The 10926-nt window shown below is 37.6% G+C and overlaps 1 protein-coding gene across 1 annotated transcript; it reads right to left on the minus strand.

Moving 5' to 3' along the window:
• Positions 1 to 338: 338 nt before the first annotated feature.
• Positions 339 to 5365, minus strand: LOC127987222 (RNA demethylase ALKBH5). Its single transcript, XM_052589518.1, has 4 exons — positions 4179 to 5365; positions 1586 to 1666; positions 1361 to 1486; positions 339 to 745 (listed from the first exon to the last, which is right to left on the minus strand). The coding sequence occupies exons 1-4, from the start codon at positions 4850 to 4852 to the stop codon at positions 568 to 570; spliced, it is 1059 nt and encodes a 352-aa protein (XP_052445478.1). The 5' UTR covers positions 4853 to 5365; the 3' UTR covers positions 339 to 567.
• Between the last annotated feature and the right edge of the window lie 5561 nt (positions 5366 to 10926).

Below are 10926 nucleotides of genomic sequence, written 5' to 3' on the forward strand. Positions count from 1 at the left end.
CGAATCAAAGATATTTTTATTATCATACTTTTAATTTAAGTCAGTCTAATGGCATGAAAAAAAAAAAAAATCATTTTCTTTCTCACTTTTTGTGACTTTTAAGATTCTGCAAAAATTAAAAGTAGCTTGATTGCCTGTTCTAAGCTATTGTGTTTAAAAATGTATTCAACAAATCTGTTTACAAGTTTAAAAGGAGCAGTTCTCAAAAATCTATCTTTGAAAAAAACTGACCAATACACATTTTTATTTGATATTGTTATGGTAAATGAGCTGTATGCATAATGACTGATGAATAGAATATGCATGCGAACTGGGGAAATAGGATTGAATTCCACTAGTCAGCATAGATGTCTTTTTATTCCATACATTTCCTTTAAACACACAGAACAAAATATAGTGGATTTTAAAGTATATTTTTTGATATGTCTGAATAGATAGATAAAGCCTCTTAAGTAAAGCAGCGACTGTCTGATGTCCTTGAATCCACTCACTCCGGAAGCTTCTCTTTTACTGAGTCACTCTGTTGGCTTCCCATCCCCTCGAGCAAACGTAAAAGGTGTCTACGTCTCAGTGACGTCTCATCTTGACTCGTCGTGTGGTCGCATGATCATCTGTGTAGCGTGAGCCCAGCTCTCTCTCGTCAGCTCTCCTCCATGAGTTCTCTGAACTGCTGTCACCATGACGTCTCTTTCGGGAGGAGAGGGAACGCCTCTGTAACTCTTTGTCCATCTCTAAAATACGAGGCCTGTGTAAGGGAAAAGAGCAAAATGCTTTTAGCAAATTGTATGTGTGGACTGCAGCCGTTTTGTGAGTCTTAAAGACTCTTTGTTTTTAAGTATGGAAGGTCTTCCAAACATGTATGATGTTACTTTTTTCCATGGAACAGAAACGGAAAAAGAATCTTTAATGCAGCTCTATTTTCAATGACAGTTCATACTGTCCCCAGCATAAAGGTTTGGAACAACATGAGGATGAATAATGAAATTTTTTTACGTAATTTTATGTTCTGCTGATTGATATGACAGCACTCTTGTAGCAGAAATACCACCAATCCGAAAATATTATGAGGCGAAAAGCAGTGTCAGATAATAGGTTTTCTACACTGGTCTTTAGTTTACATCATTTTAAACATTTGTCATATTTAATTATTTTGCTGTAACACTATAATCTTTCTACACATTTAATATAAATTAGGATTTCCCATTTTAGGAGTAGAAAACAAGCCACACTATTTTGGTAGCCTTCATGTTGGTCCGAGTGAAATGGATTATCAAAAATGTAAGATGTGGACTATGTGAACTAGAAGTTGTTGATATGATGGAGACAGACCTGAATGTGGTATGAAAGTCTTGGCAAGTACCTGTGTGCAGCATCTGGGTCGGCCTTGCGGTGTGAGCGTTTGGCTTTGAGTATGTGTCTTCTCTCAGAAGAGTGGATGGACGGGCTCAGTGAACTGGTGTTCAAGCGAGGGGCATCCGGCCTCGTTCTAGAGCAAAACATGAGCAGATATCAGAGCAGTGTACGCCCCTAAAGACGCTTCCAGATCTTTCAAGAACAACTTTGACTGAACACCAGAGCAACTCACTTTCTCAGAATGATGACGGCTCTCCTCTCCTTAATGTCCTGTGGGCGGATGCAGTGTGTGATGTCATCAGCTGCATAGCCACTAAAATCAAAGCAGTAAAAGCATGAGCCAGAGCTCATTATTTTACTACATTTTAGCACGATTACAAAAGCACAAAATAATGTTTTTAAGACATGGTTCATAATGAAAAGCTAATAATTCATGCAAATAAAAAAATTAAATATTTTTTTGCATGTCATGTTAAAATGAACTAACACCACAGGATAGTAAACATGCAAATTGTGGGATACTTTAAGTAAATATTTTCTTATATGTACTATAGTAATAATATGTATTTTTTTTGGCTTTACCAGAATGGTAACACCCTTACAAAAAAATGTGGCAGTATCATGGTACAGTGATGATAATGGTACAACATTTTGAAATACAGGTGCATCTCAATTAGATTGTTGTGGAAAAGTTCATTGATTTCAGTAATTCAACTTAAAATGTGAAACTCGTGTATTAAATAAATTCAGTGCACACAGACTTTAGTAGTCTAAGTCTTTGGTTCTTTTAACTGTGATGATTTTGGCTCACATTAAACAAAAACCCACCAATTCACTATCTCAGCAAACTAGAATATGGTGACATGCCAATCAGCTAATCAACTCAAAACATCTGCAAAGGTTTCCGAGTCTTCAATATGGTCTCTCAGTTTGGTTCATTAGGCTACACAATCATGGGGAAGACTGCTAATCTTACATTTGTCCAGAAGACAATCATTGACCCCCTTCACAAGGAGGGTAAGCCACAAAACATTCATTGCCAAAGAAGCTGGCTTCTCAGAGTGCTGTATCCAAGCATGTTAACAGAAAGTTGAGTGGAAGGAAAACTTATTGAAGAAAAAGGATTGTCAAGCAAAATTGATTCAAGAATTTGAGTGAACTTCATAAGGAATGGACTGAGGCTGGAGTCAAGGCATCAAGAGCCACCACACATGGAAGTGTCAAGGAATTTGGGCAAACATGGGCAAAGGAGAAGACCTGAACTGTTGCCCACTGGTCCAAAGTCCTTTGTTCAGATGAGAGCAACTTTTGCATTTCATTTGCAAACCAAGGTCCTAGAGTCTGGAGGAAGGGTGGAGAAGCTCATAGCCCAAGTTGCTTGAAGTACAGTGTTAAGTTTCCACAGTCTGTGATGATTTTGTGTGCAATGTCATCTGCTGGTGTTGGTCCATTGTGTTTTTTGAAAACCAAAGTCACTGCAGCCATTAAACAAGAAATTTTGGAGCACTTCATGCTTCCTTCTGCTGACCAGCTTTCTGAAGATGCTGATTTCATTTTCCTGCAGGATTTGGCACATGCCCACACTGCTAAAAGCACCAAACGTTGGTTAAATGACAATAGTGTTGGTGTGCATGACTGGCCAGCAAACTCACCAGACCAGATCCCCGTAAAGAATATATGGGGTGTTGTCAAGAGGAAAATTAGAAACAAGAGACCAAAAAATGCAGAGGAGCTGAAGGTCACTGTCAAAAAAACCTGGGCTTCCATACCACCTCAGCAGTGCCACAAACTGATCACGTCCATGACATGCCGAATTGAGGCAGTAATTAAAGCAAAAGGAGCCCCTACCAAGTATAGAGTACATGTACAGTAAATTAACATACTTTCCAGAAGACCAACAATTCACTATTGGTGGGTTTTTGTTAAATGTGCTCCAAAACCATCAATTAAAAGAACCAAAGACTTGAACTACTTCAGTCTGTGTGCACTAAATTTAATATGCGAGTTTCAAATTCGGAGTTGAATTACTGAAATAAATGAACTTTGCCACGACATTCTAATTTATTGACATGCACCTGCATACCATGGTACTGAAATTTAAATTCAATGCTATTTGCATGATATTTCTAAGAACATCATGGTATAAACATAGCAGGGTTACATTTAACTAAAACTATAAAACAACATTTCTTCCAATTGAGTGTTAACTGAAATAAAATAAATAAATATTACATTTTAAATTCAGGGAACGCTTCTTATAATCATTTAGTTAAACTTGCACCAAAATAAATTGAAATGATGAAAATCTATAGATATATATATATATATAAAAATAACAAAATTACTACAACTATAAAATAAAAACTGAAAATATAAAAGTATAAATGTATTAAAACTATGGATAAAAACTATAATTGTAACGTTATCTCAATGATACTAAAATAACATTGGACCATACTATCTAAAATAATATGGTATCACGATGGTACCATACTATAGTACTTTTTGTGTAATTTAATCTTTTGAAGTACTATAATGTACCATTGTATACATATGGCAAGTGCATTGTTATACATTACATTATAAATCAAAAGTATTAAGGTAAGACAATATCACATATAACTTGCAAAACAGTACCAAAACGTGCTATGTTAATATCATGGTATTTTGGACATGCACCATAGTACATTTCAAAAATACTATGGTACTGCCACAGTACTTCTTCGTATGGATATACACATGATGTTTTAAAGAATCGCATAATAATAGCATGCTCTGGAAATGAATGGTGACAAAGTATTGTCCGGACTAGTAACGTTACCGACCTGAGGACGGTGACGCTGCCGCGCCCCACGGGCAGGTAGAGCACGGGCTCGGACACGCGGATGGGCTTGAACTGGAACTTGCATCCGAAACAGAGCGCGCTGTCGCTGAAGAACGACACGGACACTATCGGTCGCTCAAAGATATGAATGGGGTCCACGTGGGACACGATGCAGCCCCCGGGCTGGTAGTCATTGATCACGGCGCTATTAACAAAGCCCTCCGGTATGACGCCATTCGTCACGAGGCGATCGATGACCAGTTCGTGCACCCAGTCCGGGATCTCGTCCACCTCGCCTTCGGAGTACAGCCGTTCCTGCCCGGGCCCGCGCTTTTCAAGCTGCGAGCCGTACGTGTAGCCCTCACCGAAAAAGTACTTGTTTCTCAGAGGCGCCCGGTCTACCGTGTGCTCCCGGTAGAGCCCCTTGTCTCCCTTGGCAACCACTTCGTCTATCTTCGCCTCAATGCGCGCGCACTCCTCCTGCGTGAAGATATTCGCTTGCTTAATGCTACTTTTAACTTTGCTCGCCTCTGCGTCCCGCCGCTCCTCGTGCTCACTCTCGTCGTCATCCGAGTCGTGGTATTTGCGCTTCTCTCCGTCGCTGTACTCGAAAACTTTGTCCCTGTGCGGTGTCATCGACTTCAGCTTCTCCCGCAGATCTGTAAAACCGGCCATTTCAAGAGCGAAGTCCGAGAAAATTGCGGAAAAGTGTTGTTTAACCTGAATTCACTTTAGGTCCCCATGTTATAACGTATCGGTCACTGAAGTCGTGTGCGACGTGACCGAAGGCCCGCAGCGGTAACGCCTGCTTCCTCTCCTCCCCGTTTAGCAAATTACACAGACCGAAGCTTCCACTGCCCCATTCCAGGATCAACCCGATTAAATCCGTAACACAAAGCAGTCAGTGAGCTGTCAATCACAGGCGGCGTTTCTCCGCGGTTCAGTCTCATAACATTAGCACGTAGCACAGCTTCGTTACCACTAGCTTCCAGAGATTTACAGCTGCTTGTTGTTTAAAACGCACGCCTTCTGGCCTCGGCCACCGCCGGGCTGATCATCCTAGTTTAATGTATCCAAGAAATAGTAATCATTATGCTGCCGCAAGATTGTAGCCTACAGAGCGGTGGAAGGAACACAAACTCGTGGAACCACAACTGTTTGGCGATTTATGGCGAACTGCGCATGCGCATCATGCTTTGCGCTTAAGCATACGGGCACGAGGTTCTGGTCCAGTGACAGCCAATAAGCGAAGCGAGCAGCTGTCAGCAAGCCCCTGCAGCTATAAAAAGCAATTTTATAAAAGTATTGCAATATTTACGAATGATTTCGAATTTATTATGAATACTTAAACATGATATATATATATATATATATATATAAATACAGAAAAGGACGCACTCTTAAGTGTTCTGACATCATTATTGCGTTTTTGTAATGGTTTTGTAACATTAAGTACAAAACGTTAAATATATCAACTTTAATAAAACTAGAACTGAATTTAAATAGTACTTTCTTCTTAGAAATGTTTTAGGTCTACTGCCCATAATTGTTTGTAAACTAATACATTTTAGTCAGGGTAAATGTCATGTTCATTTTTGTTTTGATTAACTACTCAGATTTTGTCATAAAAGGTTAGGATGCAAAATTTGCATGCAGTTAAATAATTTACAAAAGACCATGACGTTCCATGCCTCTAATGTGAAGGGGTTTCTTGGTAGTTTTATATAGACAATTACAGGACAATGTTTAAACAGGTTCCAGCCAATAACATTATTAAGAAAACTCTTGAAAGAAAAATACAAATATGATGACCATAAGGATTCATTTGTTAACTTATAGCTAAATGTAAAAGTTTTACTGTGAAAAAATGTTGTTATATTACTTTGAAAACAACCATTTCAATGTCAGTCTGCATGTGTGAAAGAATGTGAGTGAAAAAATGAGATTACATTCATGCTGTTCTTCTAAAAAACATTTTTTAACTAATATGAGCATGTGGTAGAAGTTTAATATAAAAACATTTCAGTAGCTCCACATCTACAGTACCAAAGGACAATTTTGCATAATAATATGCAATAATATGCATTCAATACAAAAATAATGCTTTTTATTCATTGTCTCTTCTATACAGGGCTGTATTAAGACCTCAAAAAGCCCCCCCCCCCCCCATTCAGACATAATTAAGGTGATTTCTCAAATGTAATTCATTAACTTGCCGTATTTTTCAGACTATAAGTCGCACCTAAGTATAAGTCGCATATATAAGATGCACTGGACTATAAGTCGCATTTATTTTAGAACCAAGAACCAAGTTAAAACATTACCGTCTCCAGCCGCGAGAGAGCGCTCTATGTTTTCAGTGGTAGACTACAGGAGCACTGAGCAGCAGTGGTTGCCCGCGGTTACGAGTCATCCAAAAATATTTTTAAAGATATTCAGGTCACAGTCGGTTGGGTCGTTTCAAATACCTTTGTAATTTATATAGTACTAGACACAATTGAGAAATACATAGGCCTATACTTTATTGGCTGAATAACTGGCGCGAATAGAGTGAGCACCTGTCCCGCTTTGTTGTACTGTACAGCAATTTTACCCTTTGTCTCGCCTCATTCAAATTGAGCATCTGTCCCGCCTCATTCAAATTGAGCATCTGTCCCGCTTTTTCATTCGATCCTGCCTAATAAATACACAGATACGTCCATGGGCGTACTGTTAACTAGGTCCAATAGTTCAGAGGAGAGCAATAAAAGCTTAAGTCGATAGGCTGAGTCGTACGTCAATCAAACTGTTGACTGGCCCACAAGCCTCCTCAAGAATCTCAAATTGGAGAGCGCAAGCGCGTTGTTCGGTCAGGTTAAGCAGCCATGGCCAGTGTGGCCACGAAAAAGAGTAGATACACTTTTAATAGCGAATGGACCGCTACATAGCCTACTCTTGGCTAAGACCTGTAGATAGCGAAGCAGAGAGAGGACATGGTGGAGAATACGATGTGAGCGACAATGTGCATGTGAGTACCACAGAAAAAGCACATCATCAAGAAACATGTAAATCAGTGCAATCATTTTACAATAAACCAAATGACACACAGGCTGACAAAGTTTGGGCAGCAGAAGTGACGAGCATTTATCATTCCGCACATCACACACATTCATATCGCTCTACCGACTGCAGTAACAAGTTAACGTTAGCCCCAGTAACTTTTCCAGATTCTGCAGGGTTATTTAATTGGGTAAATACCACAGTATTTTAAAACGATTCTGCGGGTTAGTGTAAAACATTGGTCGGGTGCGGGTTGTTTATACATTGTAGATGGTAATGTTTTAACGATTCATTTCTCTTGGTTCATGTCAAATTAATTTTGATAAATAAGTCGCACCTGACTATAAGTCGCAGGACCAGCCAAATCACGATCAAAAGTCTAACTTTTAGTCCGGAAAATATGGTACATACATGTAGGCATACGAGCAGCGAGCACTATATTCAAATGTCTCAATTCAAAATGACAGTGTCAATTCACATTTGCCCAAAAATAATAATAAATCTATCAGGTTTTTTGCCTTTAGCAGAACTGCTTCTTCCTTGATTTTGCAGTCGATTGCATCTGTATCAATGTCGTCCTGAGCTCATTCTTCACTCGTTTAAAAAAAAACTTTCGATCCCTGGAAAATTTTGAATCGTAGCTAAATGTCTAGCGTCCTTGTCTTTCTTTAACTTTCTTTTTGCAAAAGCACTCAATTGACGTCTGTCCATTTTGATAAATTTTCTGTAGCCGTTAAAAAAAATGACACATTTGCGCGTACTTGTTGTGGACCAACTCAACTCTGATAGTGGTCATGTAATCTTTATTTATTTATATTTTATTATTATTATTATTCATTTTAAGCTAGTGTTCATAAACAAGTTATGTATGGTCTTTCAAGAATTTCAAGTTAATAATAAAACACGAAAAATATTTTTAAAACTTGTGTCATGTGGTGCCCCCCTAGTTGTTGTGAATGGTTGGTGCCCCTGGGCACTGGCCCAAGTGCCCTTATGGATAATCCGGCTCTGCTTCTATACATATCATGTGAATAAATACAAATGATTAGTGCAAACATTGCATTAAGAGGTTTGGTTAAGTTGCGATGAGACAATCAGTAAATAGAAAATAACCAAATAATAGAGATTACACATTAATAAATCATTATATTTGTTTGTATACAGTCTGTGTGTTTGGTTTTGTTACAGCATGGTGATTTCACTGGGTGGCAGTGTCAGCCTCTTCTCTCGTACAGAGAGCATATTCTCAATGTGCAGGGCAATAACCCGACACAGCTCTTTTCTACTACATTATTGGCATAACTTAAAAGTTTGAAAATTCAACTTCCAACTGATCTATATTACTTTGTTATTAACTTTGTACACAAAATAACTTTTACTTTACCTTCTGCACAAAACTGATGTTTTTACTGTATTTTTGTCATTTTCCAGTGCAGATGTCAGATGCAAAAATTACATATGATAAGAAGTCTTGTGTTCTGCAAAATATATCAAAATTAAGCGAATTTACGATGAAAAAAACTAACTATAACCATATCTATAAATGGGATCAGAAAAAAAGCAACTATTTTCAAAGGGAATTTTTTTTTATATACTCACTGATAGATATTTGTTTTTTTTTAGGTAAACTTTCCAAGACTTCATATTTTGCATCTCAAGTAAGTTAATTTTATAGATAAGATATTTGTAATGAAAAATCACAAAAACACTGAGGAAAATATTATTTTTTTTGCAATGTATGCAACATTTCATTTTAAGGCTTCATGAATTTAAGATATCCTGATCTTATTTAAGACATTTTAAGGCAATAATTTGTGGAAGGGCAAATTGAGATTTTTTTTAAAGACCTGGATTCCCTTTAGAAGTCTGTGTGTGTTTGTAATACGCACATCTTTGTGCAGATAAAGTTGGATAAGTTTTGCTTGTAGTCCAGCACCAAATGCATAAACCAGCCTGGACAAGCAAAGAAATTACGGCTGGTTTCAGAAGAGAGCATTAAATGAGTGTGTTTACCTCCAGGCTGAAGAGCAACATTGACCCTAGCAGGAGACTGTGCTTCATTGCCACCTACACCTCATCTACCCTTTATCCTTCCAGACAAAATGCATCAAGATCCTACATAAAATTAGTTAGTTAGTTAGTTATTAAGGCCACATGTCTCTCATTAAAAAAATATTTAATAAAAAATTTAAATAATAAAAATAAAAATAATTTGTTACATAGTGCTCTGTGTAAATGATCATAGAAAGCACCCCCCCACCAAACACACACACACAAACCCACAATCAACATGAAAGAATTAAGTGTGTAAAGTCAGTAAGTCTGTTAAGTGATCTTACAAACTGTCTCTCTCTTATTCACATTTGTGTGTGAGTTAATTAGGTGTCACCATACTCCAGTTCAATCTGACAGAACTGGGTCAAAGAGGCTGTCCAAATACCAGTCCATCTGTCTCTGAGTGGTATCAAAGGGTGGTTCTGAGTCTGAAAAAATTAATGATTTTTTAAATAAATGAATGCTTCTAAACTGATATTAGATATTAAACTGATCAAAAGTGATTTTTCACAAAAATATTAAACACCAAACTGTTTTCTACATTGATAAGAAATATTTCTTGCGCAGGTAATTATTAGAACATTTAGAATGATTTGTGAAGGATCATGTGACAGTGAAAAGAGTAAAAGCTGCTGATAATTTAGTTTTGCAGCACAGGAATAAATTACATTTTAACAGTGTAAATAATAATATTTCCCAATATTACTGTTTTACTCTTTTTTTTTTTTATCAAATAACTGTAGCCTGGGTGCAGTGGCGGCTCCAGACAATTTTGATTGGGGGGGGGGGGGCATTGGGGTGTCCTGGTCTTTCAAGGGGGGTCCTCGTGAAAACCAACAAAAAATACAGTGGACTTGGCTAATAACTGCATATTAATGCTACTAAACAACAAAAACACCTTTGCAATGTAAACAAATGACATTCCAAAAATGTCTAACCTAATTTTGAAACAGGAGTGTTTTAAAGGAATCATTTCATTCAGAATAAAATCATAAAAAATTTAAGACCTCTTTACACTGTAAAATATACTCTAACTTTATTAAAACCTCTACCCTATATATATAAAAAAGCTGTACACATTTTTTTTATCCCAGACTGATGAATGGCCAACAAATTCTAAGGGTCAGAAAAATGGTAATTAAAGAGCCAGTAAGATGAAAATTCTAAGCTTCCTATCACTGTTTATAAGTCCTGTACAATAGGTTTAAATCCATCCAAGGTTAAAGAACATTGTCATTTTGTCAAAATATAATTTTAAAATTACCTCAATTCTCAGAGATCCCCAAACGGTTCGCGCGAAGCTGTTCAAAAGATTCAGTTTCCATAAACCCCACCTTTCGGTAGCATACTGTGTTCTGATTGGTCAACCATCAGGTTTGATTGGTTGTTCCACACACAACTTCATGGTAAACAATGCGTTAGCATCTTTTTGGGGTGAATTATGTCTTATTCCTCTCATCGCGAAAGCAAATGGTAAAATAAAAAACTTGAACAGTCTTGCTGCTTTTTCTTCTTTGTGTGCGTATTCAAGCCGCGCGCTTCAGTTTGAATCTGAATAGCGCGTTCAGTGTGGGGGCGTGGTCACATTAGATATAATGAAAAGAGACTTGAAAAACAGGCATCGCATTGTTTTCATATCGATTACTTTATCACAG

This window comes from Carassius gibelio, chromosome A1 (assembly GCF_023724105.1).
Source record: "Carassius gibelio isolate Cgi1373 ecotype wild population from Czech Republic chromosome A1, carGib1.2-hapl.c, whole genome shotgun sequence".
Classification (NCBI taxonomy): domain Eukaryota; kingdom Metazoa; phylum Chordata; class Actinopteri; order Cypriniformes; family Cyprinidae; genus Carassius; species Carassius gibelio.

Bases quoted from the DNA above. Each gene is read 5' to 3' on its own strand.
- LOC127987222 (XM_052589518.1), bottom strand. From the start codon at position 4,852: ATGGCCGGTTTTACAGATCTGCGGGAGAAGCTGAAGTCGATGACACCG. The intron at 1,487-1,585 runs GTGAGTTGCTCT...GTTTTGCTCTAG, and splicing joins GCCGTCATCATTCTGAGAAA to AACGAGGCCGGATGCCCCTC. The intron at 746-1,360 runs GTACTTGCCAAG...TCCCTTACACAG, and splicing joins GACCCAGATGCTGCACACAG to GCCTCGTATTTTAGAGATGG.